Source organism: Coloeus monedula (assembly GCF_965178545.1).
Source record: "Coloeus monedula genome assembly, chromosome: 24".
In the NCBI taxonomy this organism is placed as follows: Eukaryota; Metazoa; Chordata; class Aves; order Passeriformes; family Corvidae; genus Coloeus; species Coloeus monedula.
This window is the reverse complement of record NC_138804.1, coordinates 2,525,793-2,546,888: the sequence shown is the minus strand read 5'-3', so window position 1 is coordinate 2,546,888 and position 21,096 is coordinate 2,525,793. Positions and strand designations below refer to the sequence as shown.

Below are 21,096 nucleotides of genomic sequence, written 5' to 3'. Positions count from 1 at the left end.
GCTGTTTGTAGGGAGAGGTGTGGAATCCCTGAGGAGATGCCCTGAAGGCCTCTCTTCATTTCCAGTCCTCACTTTTTCCCCCTGCCCATTTCTGCCTCATCATCCAACCAATTCCAAGTCCAAACCAGCTCCATGCACAACTTGGAATCACAGAAAAAGCTGGAAAACACCTCCAGGATCACCAAGTCCGTGATTGCCACTAAACCCTGTCCCAAGTACCACATCCATATGGGATTTTCACACTTCCAGGGACAGGGACTGCCCTGGGCAGCGCATCCCAATGAAGAAATTCCCTCAAATATTCCCCATATATATATTTAGGAATATTTATTTCCTTACATTCCCTAATCTAAACCTCCCTTTGAGGTCATTCTTTTCATCCTGTCCCTTGTTCCCGACCCCCACCTGGCTCCACCCTTTTTCCAGGTAGTTTTAGAGAGCAATTAAATCCCTCCTGAGCCTCCTTTTCTCTGCCAGCTCCCTCTGCTGCTCCAGCCCTTTCCCTGGATATGCTCCAAAGGGTGACTTGTGCTAAAACCACTCCAGGAATTCACAATTTTAGCTGCAGAAATGTTTTACAGGATTCCTGTAAATCCAGGTGTTTCTCCTCTGCTGGATCAGACTTCCCCATCCAGGTATTTGTGTGTTGGGAAGGGCTGGATCCCAACCAATCCCATGAAATGCCGGGAGTGCATTTTAGCCTGAGGGAGAAATATGAGCTCATCCATTCCAAATAGCTCCTGGTGCCAAAAAAGGGATAAAAATGCACATTTCTGCCTGGGAATCGTGGCCTCCATCGCTGGGAATGAGCAGTGGAGAATGGAGGGTGGGGAATTTGGCAGCTCCGGTGTTATTCCATAAACAGGCGGCCTGGCATGGCTGGATATTTTCAGCTTTGCACAAAAGCTGAGGGAAAAGAAAGAGGGTGGGTAAAAAAAGCATGGGAAGATGGGTTCCAAGTAACCCATTCAGAGCCCAAAAGTGATTCCAGAGCAGTTTTCCCTCTTGATTTCTCTCTGATGGTTTTTAGGAAGAATCAGTCCTTAAACCACTTATTTGTTACCGTGGAGCATCTGAGATTTCACTGGAATTCTTGTCTGCAGGGTCCCTAACTTCCCTCTGGGCTCTGTTGGAGCTGGCTGTGTGGGAATTTGATCTCCTTGTTTGAGGAACACGTGAATTCCATGATGGTTTTGCCTTGGCCTTGTGGAGGAAGCAGATTTGCAGGAATTCTTTCTTTCCTCTCATTTTCCTCCCCATTTTTACTTCGTTCTGAGCAGAGCTGGTGGTTTTTCCATGGCTGAGTGTCCCACCTGTGCAAGTCCATATCCATTTATCCCCTGGATGTGGGAACATCTCCTGCTTCAGCCTCTTCCCAACCCCTCCATCCCTTTCAGAGTTGGTTTTGCTGCTGGAATTTTTTTTCCCCAGTGCTGTGTCATTGGATTCCATGAATTTTCCCCTCCTGCAGACTTAATCCCTTTAGTGCTGCTGCTTTGTAGGGCTTGGCTGGAGCTCAGGAATGTCTGAGATGGGCACTGGAGCCATCCTGGATTTAATGGAACCTGGAATTTGGCATGGATCGAGTTCTCCTTTCATATTACAAATGACATAAACCCCGCTCAGCGTGAGGGAAACAAACAGGATTTGAAGCACAGGAGTCTCCAAAATCCTAATGGAACTGACAGAGAGGTGATTCCAAAATTATCCAGAGAAATGGGAGCACTTTGTTCCACAGGCTGTGTCAGAAATGGTTGGATCTGTGTTTTTTCAGAGTGTCCTGGACAGCGACCCAGGTCCCAGACTGTCCTGGAATTCATATTCCAGACATTTTGTTCTATATTTATAAATATTTAGAGATCTGATGCTCTAAAGGAAACCAGAGGAATCTTTTTTTTTCCACTTAAAATGCCTTGGAATAATGAATATTGTTTTTATTAATGCAACCTCTCATCCTATAAAATTAAAGCAGGAGCAGAGAATGGGAGGAAAAATCCATCCATTCCCTACGATAATCCCATTAATTGTGTTTTACTGGAATTCCCAACTGAATCCTGGTGTTTTTATCCTAAACCATCTCTCAGCATCTTCTCCTGTTGTTTCAATAATGGGATTTTGTGTCCTCACGAGCTGGTGGCCTCAGGTGGCTGCTAAGGAAGGAATTCAGTGGGAAAAAAAACCTTCCTGGGAGTCAAATTCCTTGTTCCACGTGTGTAATTCTGCATGAGCGGATCCTCAGCGGGCCAAAGCAGCTGGAATGTGGATATTTTACAGGAAAATCCATGTTCTGCTGCGAGGGCAGTGGAGCAGAGCACAACAAAGCCCCGGAGCAAAAGCTGTGTGAGCAGCAATCGGAGTCCCGGAATTCTCCCTGGAAATTCCTTCCAGTACTGGAAGCCGAGTGGCTGGGATGAGAGGAGGGATAGCCTGAGTTTTTTGTGGCGAAATCAAATGGGAATGGAAAATTTTGGGAGCTTGGAGAAGTGTCAGGTTGGTGCGTTGAGCCCGTCCAGGTTGTGCAGCCGCTAACACCCTGATTTTTATGGAATTCTGGGCTCTGCAGGCCCTGAAATCCCGATTTTTATGGAATTCTGGGCTCTGCAGGCCCTGAAACCCTGATTTTTATGGAATTTTGGGCTCTGCAGGCCCTGAAATCCCGATTTTTATGGAATTCTGGCCTGTGCAGCCCTGACTCCCTGATTTTTATGGCATTCCTGGGTCTGCATTCACTGACACCGCTATTTTTAAGGAATTCCGGGCCTGCAACCCCCAACATCCCAATTTTTATGGGATTCCTGAGCCTGCAGCCTGACACCCTGATTTTTATGGACTTCTGGGCTCTGCAGCTCCTGACACACCTCTTTTTATGGAATTCTGGCCTGTGCAGCCCTGACTGCCTGATTTTTATAGCATTTTTGAGCCTGCAGCCCCTAACACCCCTATTTTTATACAATTCTGAGCCTGCAGCTCCTGACAACCCCAATTTTTTGTGGAGTTCTGGGCTCTACAGCCTCTAACAGCCCGATTTTTATGGCATTCCTGGGCCTGCATTCACTGACACTGCTATTTTTATGGAATTCTGGGCCTGCAACCACAGCATCCCAGTTTTTATGGCATTTCTGGGCCTGCGGCCTGACACCCAGATTTTTATGGAGTTCTGGGTTCTGCAGCTCTTGACATCCCTATTTTTATGGAATTCTGGATTCTGCAGCCCCTGAAATCCCTACTTTTATGGAATTCTGGGTTCTGCAGCCCCTGAAATCCCTACTTTTATAGAATTCTGGATTCTGCAGCCCCTGAAATCCCTACTTTTATGGAATTCTGGGTTCTGCAGCCCCAGACTCCCTGATTTTTGTGGCGTTTCTGCCACAAGCAAAGGCTCCCTTACCAGAAATCCCCTGAGAACTGACACTGAACAGGCTCCCAGCCCTGGATGAGCTGGGACTGCCTTCCCAAAAACCAGGGCTCAGGAGGGAACCCCAGCTTTGCCCTCAGTGGGAATTGCCTGGTGCAGTTGGGAAGAGCAACAGCAGCTTCTCTGTGGTGGTCTGATGTGTGGTGCTCGTTTCCCTCTGGCTGTGATTTCAGTGAAGCCCTGATTTTACTGATCTCAGTCAAACCTGATTCCAGTCAAACCTGATTTCAGTAAAACCTGATTTTAGTAAAATCTGATTCCAGTCAAACCTGGTTTCAGTACAACCTGGTTTCAATAAAACCTGATTTCGGTCAAACCTGATTTCAGCAAAACCTGATACCAGTAAGATCTGATTTTAATAAAAACCAGATTTCAGTCAAACCTAGTTTCAATAAAACCTGATTCCAGCAAAACCTGGTTTCAATAAAACCTGATTCCAGCAAAACCTGATTTCAATAAAACCTGATTTTAGTAAAACCTGATTCCAGTCAAACCTGCTTTCAGTCAAACCTCCCAGCACTCCCAGGAGCAGGTGGGTGGATGTCTTCAAACACCACAGAAGTGTTTCCAGTTTCTCTCCTGTGAGGGATAGGAGCAGCTCAGTGCCTTCCCTGTGATCCCAGCTGGGAGGAGTTTCTCATTCCCAGACATTTCCAAGATGCTGGAGCTGTCTGGGACAAAGCTTCAGTGGACAAAAGGCTTTGGAGCTGTTGCAGTGGAGGCCCCAGGAGCTTTGCAGTGGGGAGTTCATTAGGGAGAGGCTCCTTGTGTAACTCCCTCCCTCCTTTGTGGCATGCCTGGAGCTTTCATCAGGTAAATCACGTCCTGGAAGTGTTCCACGATGGCAGGAGCTGGGAGGGAGAGATCTCCCTGATCCTGGGTGTGTGGCTGCTGAGCCCGGCCGTTGCTTTGTGCTCTGTGAGGATGGGAAGGTTTAATCTGCCTCCCAAGCAGCCTTTTCTCTGCTCCTGCTCTGATCTTTCCTTGCCTCAGCCCCGCTGGCTGTGCTGCTTTGGAATGGATTTAATAGCTCAGTTGTTTGGACATGATTAAAAATGGAGTGAATGAAGAGAAGCAGTGAGAGGATGAGCAGCTCTTGAAAGGGTTTGGGCTAAAAATACCTGGTTTGGCTCGGTATCACAGAACCATGGAATGTCCTGAGCTGGAAGGGATGAAGGATGATCCAGTGCAGCCCCTGGCCCTGCACAGACCCCCCAAATCCCACCCTGGGCATCCCTGGCAGCGTTGTCCAAATGCTCCTGGAGCTCTGGCAGCCTTGGGAAGGTTCCCATTCCCTGGGGAGCCTGGGCAGTGCCCAGCAGCCTCTGGGGGAAGAACCTTTCCCTAAATCCAACCCAACCCCCTTGTCCCAGCTCCAGCTGTTTGCTGGCTCCTGTCCCTGTCACAGGGAGCAGAGATCAGAGCTGCCTCTCGGACTCTTCTTTGCCTTCCTCTCATTTCCCCTCTGATGCAGAGCTCCACAAACAGAGATTTTACTCTTTGCACATTGAATCCCACCTCACAGAGGAGCTGTGGAAATCCTCACCTCTGAAGGGGCTGAACTTCCCCTCAAGCTGTGCCTTGGGGGATCTGGAGGGGTCAGAGTGGTTTGATCACGATTTGGTGGGGGTTTAACAGCGAGAGTTCAAGGCATGAGCAGATGGGCTGAAGTTGGGGATTGTCCTGCTCTGCTGTGGATGGGTGAAGGGGATTCTCTGGAATAAACAGGTTTTGTTCCTTCTCCTTCCTCTCGGCAGCTGGAACATCAGCAGTGGGAACATCTGCACAGAGGGTGCAGGGCTGTGGCTGCTCCTCCTGCTCTCCCAAAATTGAAGTAGGGTTTGAATCTCTTTTGCCCTTAGAGAGGGCAGATTTGTGTTGCTTACCAACAGAGTAATTAAAGTACCAGCTAAAATCGGGAGTGGATTTGGAAAAATGGAATAGAAGTGGGAATGGGAATTATTTTGAGCTGTTTCTGTTGGATTCTCGGTGAAATTCACCTTTTTTTTTTCTCCGTGTTGGAACTGAATGTGGTAATTTTGTGTTATATTTACGCCCCTTTGAGATGGTTTTGCTCAGAGTTGTTTGATCCAAGTCAAACCTTCAGCTTTCAGCTCAGGGATGGGAAATTTAAGCAGTGGTTTTGTCCCAGAGTGGAATAAGATTCAGGCCACTTGTGAGACCTTGAGGTATCTGGGGTTTTTGGGTTCAGTCCAGCTCTTTCTCTTCCCACTTGCTCTGTGTCCTTCAAAGCAGATCCGTGTCCTGTTTCCATGACAATGTTTGTACAGTAGATGCCTTGGAGTATGGATATATAGATTTTTCCATTGTAACATCTCCCTGCATAAATTCCTGGAGTATTTAAGGTCTCCTTGAGTTTGGAACATCTATTCCAGATTAGTGTTCCGGGATAGACACCCAGCTTTGGAGCGAAGCTTCCCAGTGCCGTGTCCAGGGAGAGAGGAGGGAATGAGGTGATTTTTCCCGTTTTGCTGCCGAGTAAAAGGGGAGGATGGGAGCACTCTGTGTGTGGTTGGTGTCTCTCCAGGTTTCCCTGCGTTCCTGATTCTGTTTCCTTCAAGAAGAGGGGGTTTGGGAGAGCACTGCCAGCGCTCAGGTCTTCCATCCTGGAAAGGTTCCTGGCAGCCTCTCTGGCTGCGCAGGTGGGGGTTGGACATTTCCCCCTCCCTCCCAAACCCTTCTGGCAGAGCAGAGGGCTCAGAAGGGGCTGCTGGTGATGGGAAGTGGCAGGCAGGAGGCAAATGTCCCTGCAGGGGGATTGGGAATCGTCCAGAGCACCTCGGCCGCGTCCTGACTGAGGGAGGCGTGAGTGGCACCGTGAGGTGACGCCTGTGTGCTCTGAGCCCCGCGCTCGGCAGTGACAGCGCTGCCTCCTCTGCCCGGGGCTTCGGGATGTGCCGCCCGTGCCCCGGGGCTTCGGGATGTGCCTCCTCTGCCCGGGGCTTCGGGATGTGCCGCCCGTGCCCCGGGGCTTCGGGATGTGCCTCCTCTGCCCGGGGCTTCGGGATGTGCCGCCCGTGCCCCGGGGCTTCGGGATGTGCCACCTCTGCCCGGGGCTTCGGGATGTGCCGCCCGTGCCCCGGGGCTTCGGGATGTGCCTCCTCTGCCCGGGGTTTGGGATGCTCCTTCAGGTGAGGAGTGTGCCCTCAGAGCAGAGCTCGCAGCCCCGTGTGGCTGTTCCTGCACTGCGTCTGGAGCTGGGAGCAGGGGACGTTCTCCTGTTCCAAGGACAGAGGGGTGCAGGAGCCGTCCCTCAGAGCAGGATTCCCACCGCATCAGAGCATCTCTGCCTGATGGATCTTCAAAATCCCCTTGGTTCTGTGGGATCTCTGGGAAGCTGCTTCCCTTCTGCTGCAGATATGTCCACTCTGAACACTTAAATGCCAGGATTTTTGGCTTTTCCTTGTTTGATTAGTCCTGTGGCTGTTTTCCTCTCTCCCCTTCCCTGCCTGCCTCAGTCTTAGCTTGTATAATTATCCTTTTACTCTCCATTAAATAGGTTGGGATTATCAAAGAGAAGACAGGGCAGGTCTGAGCCCCAGCATCCACCATCCACCTTTGAGCCACAGAAATCAGAGTAAGGTTCCTGAAATCAGGATAAATTCTCATCCCTGAATAGATTCAGGCACTGGGGAGATCCCACGTGGGGCTAAAAGAGGTGAGCCCTTCTCAAATGCTGCCTGTGCGAGCAGGGCTGAGCCCTGGGCGTGTTTTTATGACATAATTGGATCACTTGAGCTGTGTTTGCAGTGAAGGGGATGAAATTACCATCTGGAGGTTTGGGGTTTGTTGGTTTTTTTTTTTTTTTGGATCAGTTATGACCACAAATTAATAATGAGTCTGTAGAGCTGGAAGCAGGTGATGACCAAAATTGCTGTGGCAGCTCTGTGGGCTGTTCGTGGCACCATCCTTGGGATGGTTTTGGTTCCTGGCTGTTGATGTGAGGCTGTACCAGCTCAGCCTGCTTTGGCTTTTGCTATAAGCTGGTGTCATGTTTCGATATCAGTGGTGGAATATTTCATTTTTCCCTCTTCCCAAGGGCAATTCCCACAAGCTCTGCGCTCTCACTCAGTGGTTCATGTCCTGCTCTGGGAGGTTGATGTCCTGGGAAGTTTTGCCCACAAAATACTGGCGGTTTTGGGTAGCCAGGCTTCCCAAAGAAGGAACAGAGGAAGAGAAGCTGCGAGAGAAGTTGATAAATGAGAAGGGATAAATTCTGAAGGCAGTTGGAAAATGAAAACAAACAAGTTTATCCCTGTTTATTTGTGGGTGTGAGCCAGGCCTTATGGAGTCTGAGAGGAACTGAAGCAAGTGGAAGCTGTGAATTCCAGGGGTTCGTGGCCCCGGCTCTGAGGAAGTGGATTATTCATGGTTTCACCTTGGTGGAGCTGATCTGACTCAGGCTCTTCCCTTGGGAAGAGGGGAGAGCAGGAATGTGCTGTGAGATCCCCACCTGCCCTTCCAGATGCTCCTGGGAGCCGGGAGTGAGGGGTGGGAGAGGGAAAACTGAGCTGTGTGATGCTGGTGCCTGTGGGGACACCCAGGTGACACCTGGAGCACCACTGTGTCCCCAGCCCTGCCCTTGCACCCCTGCCCATTCCAGAGGAGGGGGCTGGAAGGACCAGGAATGCTGAGTTGTGGTGGCTGCCCTTCCTCTGCTGTGCAATATTTATTAAAACAGATGTAGCTGGCTGCAACTCCCGTTCCTGGGTGAGGAGCCAACCGCCAGAGGAGATCAATGAGCAGGGGAACAATGTGGCCTCTAAAGTTGGAAGTGGCTTTTTTCCCCCAGAACAAAGCGTGTTCCGCACCCAGGGCCGCTCTCCAGCGAGGAGCAGAGCAGACCAACACTGGCACCCAGTGTCTGCACGGGATCAGTTCAGATTTGGGATCTCGGACCTCTCTTCACGCTGAGCCGGGGCTTTCAGGCGTGATGTGCAGGATGGAGCGAGGCCCTGATGTGCCCTGGCAGCTCGGCTCCCCGGGGCTGCAGCCGCGATTCTGCTCTGCTTTGGTGCCTGCTCTGCTCTCGTGGTGCTGATAACCCGGCTCTGCTGCTGCTCTGAGCTGCCGGGAGATGCTGGTTTCCCATAGAATGCTGAAACCTGGCCTCAGGGAGGGAGGGAGGGAATGTGAAACCAGCCTCCTCCCTGGGGAAAGGTTTTCGAGTCACTCTGCAGCTGCTAAACGCCAGTTCAGTGGAGCCTTTAAACACACGCTTAAAGCCGTTCCTGCTCAGCAAAACACTTCACCACCCCCTTTAAATGAAGCCGTGTTCAAGTGTTGAGGCACTGGGAAGCAGCGGGGCTGGAGCGTGTTCAGGGAGATAAACACATCCCTGATGAGGATCCTGCTGCATCCCAGGCTGGGGTGGTGGCTGAGGAGCTCGGGCTCTGGAGCATGAGCATCGCCAGGGGGAGGTTGTTCCGGAGGGGCAGCAAAGGATTCCTGTAGCCAAGTTTCCGTATTTCCCACAAGGGCACAGAGTGAGTGCTCAGACACGGGGGAAAGTTCTCAGACTGCCAGAGAGGAGGGTTGGGTTAGAGATGAGGAGAAATTCCTCCTTGTGAGGGCTGGGATGGAATTCCCAGAGAAGCTGCGGCTGCCCCTGGACCGTGGAAGTGTCCAAGGCCAGGTTGGAGCAAGCTGGAATAGTGGAAAGTGTCCCTACCCATGGCAGGGGTGGAATTAAATGAATTTTAAGTTCCCTCCCAACCCAAACCATTCCATGATCCTGTGATTTGTATCTGCATCCCAGCCAGGCTTTCTCTGCTGTGCTCAGCAAGTGCTGGCATTTATTCGAAAGCCCCAGCTGCTGAGGATGCTGCCACATCCCGCACACACGTGGGATCATCTGTTCCCGAATTTCCCCTGATCTCACGGCTCTCACATCTTGTGCTGTGCCTGCAGCGTGATGATTTAATCAAATCCAAGCTCATCCTCTCCCAGCCTCTGGGATATCCTTGGAAGTTGCTCTGAAGTTGCCGTAGCACATTCCAGAAAGGGAAATTGAAAATTGGAACTGAGTTTCCAAAAGAAAAACCCCCAGAACTACTCCCACAAACAAGATGGATGAGGAACCATTTGGGTAGCTATTATCTAAAAGTAACTTTCTGGCTGGTTTTTAGTGAACAGAGAAATATTGGAGGGGGGAAAAAATAGTTTCCATTTAGCTTTATCTCTGGCTGTACTGGAAACAAATCACGGCACAAAAAAAGAGGGATAAAACGAAAAGGAAACGATCCCATTTATTTCCTTTGCTGTAGCACACTCTGGACAGTTCTTGTGAAGATTAAAACTCGTCTGAACTAAAGCAGATTGCACTAACACACTGCTGAAAGATCTCAGACAGTCCTGGAGGATCCCTGGGGTGCTTGGCCCAGAAGTTATGGATGCAGAGTGAGAGGAAATGGGCTGGGGTGGATCTCTCCTCCCCTCTCCGTGTTCTCCTCTTCCATTCACTTAATTTTTGAATTGTGATGGAAATCTTAGGGATGTTCTCCTTAAAAAATCCATTTTTTCCCTTAAATTTCTAGGATCCAGCGCAGGCTGGCTCATTAAGAGACTGTCCCCCTGCCCTGGCTCTCCTGTTGATTCCTGTGGATATCTTGACTTCCCACCCTGCCAAAGACCCAGGAGAGGCAGGAAAATGCAAAGAAGGGTTAAAGAAATTTTTCCAAAATGCGAGTGGGGATTAATTTGGAGCCGTGGGTGCAGCACTGGCTGAGCCAAGCGCTCGAGGTCAGTGATTTTTTTACTTTGCCTGCTCCGTGCGGCGGCGTTCTGTGGGATTTATAAATTATTGCTGCTGCGAGTGCCTGCTCTGGCAGGGCCTGCCTCGCCTTCCTTTCCCTTTTATTGGGGTTGAAAATGAGCTGGGAATGCAGAGATGCAACGTGCAGCCTCGTGTCATAAAAGTTGCGCTCCTTGATAAGATTTCAAGGTTAGAACAATGATAGCGTGGAAATCTCTGTTGTAAACCAGCCTGGGTAATTCAAGCCATAAAAAAGCTGCTTTTAGCTATGTAAAGAGGGTGATGGAGTGGAGCTGCACGCCCTGAACCCCAGCTCGCTTCATATTCCAACAATATCAACAGAGAAGATGGGGCTGGAGGTTAATTGGAATAGGAAACAGGGAAGGTTTCTCCTCGAGGGGGGGTGAGGATGGATTTGGGTTTCGTTTGGAAATCCCTGGGATAGGTCAAGGAGTTGAAATCTTTGGATGTGGTGAGCAAGGAGAAGAGCAGCTCTTTATTTTTAATTTTCTTCCCTTTTCTTTCCCTGCTGACAGTGAGAGCTCTGGGGGCTCGGGAGAGGCTGATGAAATTAGGCTGAATGCGTTGTGATGGTGGGACTGTGGCCAAGGATGCGTTGAGTCACATCTAATGACTTAAAAACTCCTAATTAATTTCGAATGAACTGGAACAAGGAGGCACAGCTTGACGAGCACCAGGTTGTGAAAGCTCCTGATGTTGAAAACTCGCACTGGAGCGATCCTGGGGCGAGGAAAGTTGGGAGCAGCCTGGTTAAAAGGAGCGGAAAGAAATGGATGCGGGAACTAGAGGTGGAGGGGATGAAGCTTGTGGTGCAGATCTGCAGTTCTGGGAGCTCTGTGGCAGCTCACAGTTCAACAGAGCAGGGAGAAGTGGAGGGGGAAAATGAAAATCAGTGGGTGGGATGGGGCTGCTGGTGCAGGGCAGCACTTCTGGGAGCTCTGCAGCAGCTCCTGGGAATGGGTGGTGGAGATGCCTCAAATCTCTGGTTTCCATTTCCAGTTTGTTCAGTTCATTTTCAGGAGACACCCTGTGAAATCTGGGAGTCAGGTCTGCTCTGCTCCTCACAGATCTGGCTGCAGAAGAGAAAGGGATAAAAGTGTGGATGAAGGAGGATCCTGGATGGTGCTTCCAGGGGCAGATCTCAGGATCACAGAGGGCTTTGGGTTGGAAGGGACCTTAAACTCATCTCATTCCACCCCCAGTGGGCAGGGGCACCTCCCACTGGAATGGAGGGTGAGACACAAATCCCAGGAACACGTGAGGTTCCAGAGGATGGGACTGAAGGGGCCCAAACTGAAAGGGAAGGGAGAAGTTAAAAAGCAGAGATGTGGAGCAGGAGGAAGTTCACTGGAGCAGTGGTCACTCTTGTGCCCTCCAGGTTCCTTTTTGCTGGAGGAGTGGCCTTGAGGGATGACCGAAAGCTGCAGGAAGTGGGAGAGCTCCAGGTCCTGGTGGGTTTATCCCTGACTGGTTTCCATGCCCCGGCACGTGACAGTTTCTTGCTGAGAAGGTGCCATGGTGCATCAGGCCATTGCCTCACATCACCTCTGTGACAGCCGTGGTGATGCCTTGAGGGGCCTCCCAGAAACAGAGACTGGACAGGAGTAAGGGAATAAAGGCAGGGATTATATTCAAAGGTACCCCTGGGGGCCAGAGGCCACTGCCGAGATGGGCCCCAAGGTGGACGGCAGGGCACGAGTTCTTCACACTTTTATAGGTTTGGTTCATTGGCATAGCAGGGTGAATTCTCCAATTAAAGCTTCAGCTAATGAGGTAATTCCCCTCAGCTTGCCCCCCTTTAGAGGCTTTTGGTTTACACTTTTTGGGTCTAGGACAGTCTGGGTGTCCCTGGAGAGCAGGCCCGGAGAGGCTTTGTTATGAACAGGCCACAAGAAACTTCAGAGTTACTCACTGGGCAGTGCGGGATTTGGAAAATAGAAAAGTTAAAACCTAAGGCATCAGTGGTTCCCCTCGCCAGAGGTTCTGCTCTGCTTCTGAGCTGGCCTTTAACACCCCCAGGGTGGCTCCTCTGCTGGGTCACCTTGGCAGGGAGGTGTCCTGGGCACAGCCAGCCCTGGGACAGTGACATTGGAGGTGCCACTGCAGCGGGATAATCCCATTTCCTTTCCTCCCTCGTACAATCAGATAAGGCTTTGGCAGCTGTTCAGACCCAGACAAATGAAATAAACTGCTCTGAATTCATCGTGGGAAGAAACAGACTCAGCTCCAAAATGAGTAGCAGGACCTTCCCTTCATCTGCACAGGTCTGCTCCGTGGCAGTGTTCATTTCCATACAATCACTGGGAAATACTCTCCTGATTGCCCGGAACAAAGCTTTGATAGGGAAGGGGAGAAGAATCCCTGCTCCTAATCTCCAGTGGAACTGGTAAATGGGGAAGACAAAGCTCTAATAACATTATTCTGGGCGGCATCTGAGGTAAATAATCCGGGTCTATTAATCCCTGCAGCAGTCAGGGCTCTGGCTGGTGGAGGCAGCCAAGGATGAGCAATAATATAATGTAATATTATCTGTGCTCAGGGGTGTTGGAGCAGAATCCCAAATCCATGGAAGCAGTGGCTGCAGCAGCTCAGGGAGTCACTCAGCAGGGATCCAAAGGCCTGGAGACAGTCAGGGGTTCAAAGACGTTTCCAGAACCTCGGACCCCTCACAATCTGCTGTGGGATTGTCAGGGAGGACAGAGCTGGGGAGGGTCCTGAGGGGGCTGGGGGGCTCAGCCTGGAGGAAAAGAGGGGCTCAGAGGGAACTTGGGCCTCTCCACACTCCCTGTGGGGAGGTGCCAGTCACTTCTCCAGGGGCTAAGGAAAGGAAATGGCCTCAAGGGCAGCTTTGGGTTTGATATTAGGAAAGATTTCCTCACTGGAAGGGTTGTTCAGCCCTGGAAGAGGCTTGGGAGTGGAGTCACCAACCCTGGAAGCACTGGCAAAAGCGTGGATGTGGCATTGAGGACTGGGTTCAGTGGTGACCATGGTGGGGGTGGGCTGAGGGGTGGAACTGGGGACCTTGGAGACCTTTTCCAGCCCAAACGAGGCTGGGATTCTGTGCAGCTCCGAGGCCGTGTCCTTGCACTCTGCTCCTCCCCGTTCCAGGGGAAGGGAGATTTTAGCAAGTCATGGCTGGGGCTGGCCACGTGGATCCCAGAAGGGTTTGGGTGGGAAGGGACCTGAAAACTGATCCCATCCCACCCCTGCCATGGTAGGGACACCTTCCCCTATCCCAGGGTGCTCCCAGTCCCGTCCAACCTGGCCTTGGACACTTCAGGGATGGGAAATCAGAGATTCCCTGGGCACAGGTTCTGCACCTCGAGTGCATCCTCCCCTGGGCAGCTCAGCCCAGCTCTGGATGTAACCCCAACCCCTCTGGAATCATTTCCATCTCTCCATGAGCAGGAATTTGAAGATCTCCTTGTCTCCTGCACATTGGTGATTTAAAAACCCTGATCCATGTTCCTGCAGCGACCCAGGGCAGTGGGGGGTTAATGCTGCTCCCTCCAAAATCTGCTGTGCCTGCCCTCCTGGAACCAGATCTGGAATGTGCAGGCAGCCCAGTGAAGCAGAATTTTAATCTCAGATCCTGTTTTTCATCTCTGATTTTAAGATCCCGTGCAGGTCAGGGCTGTCTGATTCTTCACAGTTCATTAAGCAGAGAGCAGCTCGTGGTGGAGATTGACTTTTAAAAATGATGGATTTTTATTTATAGCGGAGTTCTACTCATTAATTTTAAAGGATGGAAGCATAAAAGCAGGAATGGGTTCATTTTAAAAAAAAAGTGACATTGGTAATTTAATTAAATTGGGGGTTTGAGTATCATTACAGAAAATGAAACATTAGTTCTGGGCTGCTTTTCCACCCGTTTGGGTTTGACAGCATTCCCTGTTCCCAGAACCTGCCTGGGCAGGGATATTTCCAGCTGGAAGCAGCTGCTGAACTTCCCAGCTCCAGGAGCTTTGTGGGAGGATGTAAATAATGGGTTTGGGGGAAGAAGCAGTATCAGGAGTTTGGATCTGCCCCTGTCACTGTGCAGGGAGGGGCTGGGGGTGGCTGGAGCCCGGGGCTGGGCTTGGGGACACGCAGGTGTGTGACCAAAGATCAGAGCCACAGCAGGAAAACCAAAATCTGGGCTTGGGGACACTCAGAGGTGAGCAGAGCTCACAGGCACAGCAGAAAACCCCAAAATCTGGGCTTGGGGACACTCAGGGGTGAGCAGAGCTCACAGGCACAGCAGAAACCCCCCAAAAACTGGGCTTTGAGATGTGCAGGTTTGTGATTAGAGCTCAGAGGGACAGCAGAAAAACCCCGAAACTGAGCTTGGGGACACTCTGGTGTGTGACCAGAGCTCAGAGTCACAGTATAAAAACCCCAAGAACTAAGTTTGGGACACTCTGTGTGACAGGAGCTCTCAGGGACAGCTGAAAAAGCCCCAAACTGGGTTTGGGACAGTCAGGTGCAGCCAGAGCTCAGTTTCACAGCCTAAAACCCCCAAAACCTGGGCTTGGGGACACTCAGGTGTGACCACAGCTGGCTTTGGGACACTGTGTGTGACCAAAGCTCATAGGAACAGTAGAAAACCCCCTGAAAATCCCCAGACCTGGGCTTGGGGACACTCAGGTGTGACCAGAGCTCAGAGTCACAGCCTGAAAACCCCCAAACCTGATTGAAGCGGCTCAGCAGTGGATCTGGACATGCCATTGGAACAAATCCCATTCCAGGTGGTGTTTAAGGTGGAAATGGGTTCACCACAAGCCCAGCTGGTCACTCTGGGTGCAGGGAACTGCTCCGGTGTCCTTTTGGGATTAATCCTTCATTCCCCTCCTGCCAGGGATGCAGAGACAGACCAGGAGCATCCCCCTCCCCATCCCAAAGCGCTGCCCATGGCAGGATTGGGGATTTATGTCCCGTTTCCCCAGCTGCCCCAGCCCCGGCTGGGATTTTTCCCTCTCCATGTGTGCCAGGGCATCGTTTCCCTTTTAATCTCACCCTTTCCCTTGGCAGGGCTGCAGAGCAGAGCTTCCTCTGCTCCTACAAATTCATCTGCTCCCTTCACACCCTGACAAACTCATTTCCAGGGCTCGGCCGTCCCTGAGCTGGGAACGGGGCCCGTCCCTGCTCTCCCAGCCCTAATGAAAAGGAACCAGAAGAGGAGATGCTGCACAAGGGCCTGATTTCAATTTGATTAAGTTGTTTTTAGGCCTGCTTGTCTTTTCCCTGGGTTTTATATCGGCCTCTAAAACCCTGATTGGAGTCGATCTCTTCTGGAGTGGCTCGTGGAAAGCTGTGGGGTTTTATTTAAATTCCCTGGAACTGCTGTGCACAGGCACTGCCTGAGGATTTATTGGCATTTCAGCTGCAGCTTTCCCATCTTAGGTTGGAGTATCCCACATTTTCCCTGATTTTGTTGGGCTCTGTTTTGCCTTAAGTGGAGCTGGCTCCAGCTGTGTTTCAGTCTGCTTTGATGCAAAATCTGGATTAAACATTGGGAATTATAAATCTTGGTGAACCGAAACATTGGGGTTTTTTTGCCAGGCAGGCAGTTTCACTGGGTTTGGGGTGGTTTTAAGGTGTAAAACAGCCCTGCTTGTACTGCAGGGACTGCTGAAAAATGTCATCTCTGGGTTTAATCAAATGAAGCTGAATATGGAATGCAATCAAGTTATATCAAAGTGGGGGAAAGAGGTTTAGTAATTAGGAAGAAATTTGTCCCTGTGAGGCTGGGAAGGGGCTGGGATGGCATTCCCAGAGAAGCTGTGGGTGCCCCATCCCTGGAAGTGTCCAAGGCCAGGCTGGACGGGCCTTGGAGCAACCTGGGGCAGTGGAAGGTGGAATGGGATGATCCTTAAGTTCCTTCCTGTGGTTTAGAAATTGCTCAGACTGGTGAGAAAGGAGAGCATCTTGTTGACTCAGCAGCTTGGGGAGGGATTTTTCCTCCTTTATGTGGATATTTGCTAAAAATGATATTTAAATGCTGACTCCAGGGGGCCTGACTGGGTAAGTTTTGAGGTTGCTCAAGTCAATTATTCTGTTTTAAATGACCATGATTCCATTTCAGGTGAGGATTTACCTCAGCCCTGTGCCAGTTCCCTGTCCCTAACCTGCCCCCCTTTCCTTTGCAGCCCTGCCCAGCCACACGTGCGGGAACCCGGGGCGGCTGCGGAACGGGATCCAGCAAGGGACCACCTTCAGCATCGGGGACAGGGTGAGGTTCAGCTGCAACCCCGGCTTCTTCCTGGAGGGCCACGCGCTGCTCACCTGCCAGGCCAGCTCGGGCAACGGGGCCTCCTGGGATTTCCCCCTCCCCGTCTGCAGAGGTAACGAGATCCCCCTCGAAACGGGGTTTAAGGAGCTGTTTGGGGTGGGGAGGGACTTTGTGGGGCTTGGTTTAAAGGGGTTGGAGGGTAAACGTGGTGGGGTTGATGCGGTTTGGATTGGGGTTAATCCTTTTTAATGGGTTCCTCGAGGCTGCCGGGGTTTGGGGGATGAGGGGAGGGTGGAAAGGGCTTGGAGTGTTGGGAATGCTGCAGGGCTGCTTTAGCTGCAGTTTCTTGGGTTGAAGTGGGGAAAAAGACCAACTTTACAAGTGACAGGACACGAGGGAATGGCTTTAAACTGAGAGAGAGTAGGTTTAGATTAAATATTAGGAAGAGATTCCTCCCTGTGAGAGGGGGGAGGGGCTGGGATGGATTTCCTGGAGAAGCTGGGGCTGCCCCTGGATCCCTGCAAGTGTCCCAAGGCCAGGCTGGAGCACCCTGGGACAGTGGGAGGCGTCCCTGCCCATGGAATGGGGCAAAATGAGATGATCCTTGAGTTCCTTCCCAACCCAAACCATTCCATGATCCCATGATTATCCAGAGGATCCCCTGCCCACGGCCTGCAGGTTTTCCAGCTCAAACACTGCAAGATGGGACTGGATTTTCTGCTTGCCAGTGTCAGATTCCCTCTCCTGTGGCACATCCCAGGGTGACTGTGGTGCTCTGCTGTAGGAAGAGTGGATCCCTGCAGGGCTGGGACGTGCCCTGGGTTGGGGATGCTGCAGGGGAGGTAAAAGCTGCCCTAGGATTGAAAACAATTCCCAACTTCCTGCCAGTTTAGGGGCAGAGAAACTTCCAATTCCTTTATCAGTACAGAGAGTGCCTTGCTAATTCTGGTCCCACGAGGGCTGGAGAGTCTGTAAATACACAAATGTCTGTGGTGTTCTACCAGAAACATTCGCTGCTGCTCTTGAAGCCTCTGCCCCTCGATTCCTTGTGTACTTCAGCAGAGCATCTCCCATTGATTCTTTTTATTGACTCTTCCTGTGCAGTCAATCAGCACCTCTGAGCTGGGCCGTGAAGCTGGAGCTTAAAGTGAGCAAAAATTGTTTGCTTGGGATGTTTTTAATGCTCCCTCAGGTGTGTTACACGGTGAAGGATGCGTGTTGTACCTCTCAGTGGCGGTTTTTTGGGGCACTTTGCTGCTGTTTCAGGGCCAGGAGCGTTTAGGGAGTGTGAGGAGGGGCTCAGAGTGACTTGAGAGAGGGCTGCTTATCACTGGTGTTTTTTAAAGATCAGTTGTGGTGCTTTTCTCTGCTTATCCTTCAAATTAGGACTGGCTTTGTCACTTTTATAATACTTCTGGTTTTTTAATTTTATTTTTTGAGTTTCACTGGAGGTGAAAATACTCAGAGAATCGAGGGCTGAAGGATCATTGATTCCAGCTCCTGGCCCTGCACAAATACCCCAAATCCCCCCTTGAGAGTGTTGTCCAAAGCTCTGGCACCTTTGGGAATGTGCCCATTCCCTGGGGAGCCTGGTCAGTGCTCCAGCACCCTCTGGGGAAAGAACCTTTCCCCAAATTCATCCCAGTATTCCCTCAGGAGGAGCTGCAGCCTCTCTGAGCTCTGCCCTCAGTCTCTTCTGCTCCAGCTGAACACCCCAAGTGCCCTCAGCTGCCCCTGCTGCCCCTTCACCATTCATGTGCCTCCTCTGGACACTCTAAAAGCTGAAATTCTCTGAAATTCCACCCTGGGAACGGGCAAAGCAGCACCTTGTCAGAAGAAACAGGAATTCCCTGCATGGATGGAGCAGTTCCTGTGCCCTGACAGCATTTCCCCGCTGGCACCTGAGGGAGGCAGAGGCCTCTCCTTGCCCAGCTCCGTTCAGCGTTTGTGGAGGACACCCCAGGGAGGGAGGGAGGGATCAATGCCCATCCCAGCTGCTGCTGGAGCCACGGGTTGGCATCATTTCCACTTCTGAGATCCCCTCTCCTGCTGGAATAAAAGCCCAGTTCTGCATTTCCATCCTGAACTGCCAAACCCTCTGCTTTCAACGCTGCCCTTCCAGGCTGGTGTCCAGCACAGGGGCTGGAGGCTCCTGAGCTGCTCCAGGAAGGAGGAAAATCCAGGGAATGGCTCCGAGGGCGGCACAAAATGTGCTTTTCAGCTGCTCTGGTGGACTGTGCCTGCCGCTTCCTGAAGGCAGCCACTTCTTTTTTGATGGATTTGGTCCTGATCCTTCAAGACTTCTCCTTGGAAGTTGCACTTGAAGTGTTTTTTGGAAGGCAGGGAGCAGAAACATTCCCCTGGAACACTCAAATCTTGTTCCAGGAGAGCAGAAAGCAGCAAAGCCAGGCTGTGGGAGGTGGGTTTGAAGCCCTGCTGTGCTTCCAGCAGCATCAGTGGGCTCCCGGGAGCGTCCCAGTCGTGCTTGGCTGACAAACTGGGGACACACGTTTCACCTGGAGCAAGGGGCAGAAGGATTGCATCCTATCAAACAGGTTTTCCCCTTCTTCTGCAGGGAAGAGGATGATTCCAAAGCTCTTGCCTGAAGGAGGATAAATATATTTAATACATTTAGCTTTCCCTGAGAGCAGCGAGATCTTTGTGGCCTGTGTGGATTGCGGTGAATCCTGTTAAAATTGGCTTGTTGGCCATGGTCACTGGGAAGTTTTTTAAATGTCTTTGTAGGTGTTACTTTTCTAATGGAAGTTGGAGATGGGATCCTGATAAATTGGGAAGAAAAGGTCTCTCAGGCTGAGCAGGTTAAAACCTGGGGAGCTTTCTTGGGAGCAGACCTGTCCCGTATCACTTTAAAGGACAGTGTTTGGCTGGAGATCTTCCCTTCCCTCTCCCCTCCTCTCCAGGATAACAGAGAGGAGTTGGAGGATTCCACCCCGATCCAGGGTTTCCCTGTGCTTTTTCCTGCCTGCTTTTCCCCTGCTCTGTGACATTCTTGTCCCTGGATTGGCAGCTTTGCCTCTGCTCTAGTCTTGATGCATTGAAAGAATCGATGAGAAATTCATGGTGGGAAAGAGGAGGAATCCAAGGGTGCTTGGGAGGGTTTGCTGGGACAGGAGGATATTGGAATGCTGGGCTCGCTTTTATCATTCCTCCTGCACAGGAATTGTCTGCATTCCCCACTCAGGGTAATTCCCTGGAATCACAAACCTGGGAATGACGAAGTTTTCTTGTAAAGGACGAGCGCAAACCCAGCGGGAAGGGAAAGGAGCAGAGAATTCCAGCAGGATCAGGAGTGGCTCAGTGGGATGTGTGTGCAGAGTTGCACCTCACCAGCAGTTTGGGAAGCACAGCTGGATCAGGATGGATCCTTTCAGCCAGGATCCATCAGTTCAGGCTCCGTGTGCTGGGTTTGGTCCCTGCTGGCCTGGCAGCGGGGCTGGGAGTGCTGGGATCTCCCCAGGGATGCCACCTGCGCTGGTGTGGAGCAGAACAGCACCTGGGACAGGGGTTTGGCTGTGGAATTTGGGAATTTGCCTCTGGAACTGGAAGTCCTGACTAGCTGTGAAGCCTGGACTAAGCTGAGGTTTATCCCATCCCTAGAAAAATCCCGTCCTATGTCAGAAATCCCTGGAGCGCTCTCCTCGTTGCATCCCGTGTGTTTTACATGCTTCCTGCCCAGTTCTTCTGCTCTCAGGAGTGAAGTGAGGCCAAGTTCTGAGCCTAAACGGGGCTTAGGCTGAGCCCCACAAGCTGAGCTGTATTTTTATCCTGGCAGTTGGAATGCTGGGGGCAGAATTCCCAGCAGGCTCGGGGTGCTGCCTCCTGTGAGCAGCCCTCGCCTGTGCCAGTGAGCCTCCAACCACGCCAAATCTTTGGAGCACTGGAAAACGATCCCAAAACGTCCCAATCTGTTGGGAAAACACGCAGGGAGAAGTCTTTTCCTGGATTTTTTGGTGAATTGAAGCAGAACTGGTGGGTTTATGGTTCTGGTGGGTGGCGGAGTCAAAACTCGGCAAAGCCAGAGGAAGAGTTGGGAACGTTTGTGGAGCTCCATTTTGGGCATATCAGATCTGCAGCATCTCATTAAAAGTGCTCTGCCTTACCACAACTCCAGCAGCTGCAGAGGCTGGGCCGTGCCCAGAATAATTGGAGGGCTGCTCAGGAAGGTTTTGGAAGATTGTAGGATGTGTTTGAGCAATAACAGCCTCTCCAAGCAGAGGGAGTGTGTGTTTAGAGGGGGATGGGAAGGGAATGTATTCCCCATGAAGTACCTTGTGCAGTGCAAGAATTGTCAAGGAATTGAAACTAAGAACTGCCCTCTTAATAATGAATATAATGGTAATAAAAAAGCCAAACCAGGGTGCCTCTGACTGGCTCCTCAGCTCCTGTGAGTGTGCATAAAAGCAGAGGAGTCCCTTGTTTCAGAATTCTAATGTAGCACTGAATCAAAATTCTTCAGCCTGTTCTCCACCCCCTCCTGTTCCTTCCAGTCTCAGGGGGTGGTTTGGAGTTTTCCATGGACCTTTGGAGGTCCCGTTTGGTGTCTCGTGCAAGATACATCCAAATTTGAAGGAAATTTTGGGGCCTAAGTGAGAGATCTTCCAGCCTGAATTTATTTGGGATTTGAACACAAATCCTCAGTGTCTGGGAGTAACT

The 21,096-nt window shown here is 51.2% G+C and overlaps 1 protein-coding gene across 1 annotated transcript in view; it reads left to right on the top strand.

Annotated features, from left to right (window-relative positions):
- The window catches only part of CSMD2 (CUB and Sushi multiple domains 2), a gene marked incomplete at both ends in the record, with an annotated part of 303,868 nt that overhangs the window by 63,013 nt on the left and 219,759 nt on the right, over positions 1 to 21,096 (top strand). The window contains one exon of the mRNA XM_082296608.1: positions 16,340 to 16,534. Within this exon, the coding sequence (XP_082152734.1) occupies positions 16,340 to 16,534 (195 nt within the window). The remainder of the gene's footprint in view (positions 1 to 16,339; positions 16,535 to 21,096) is intronic.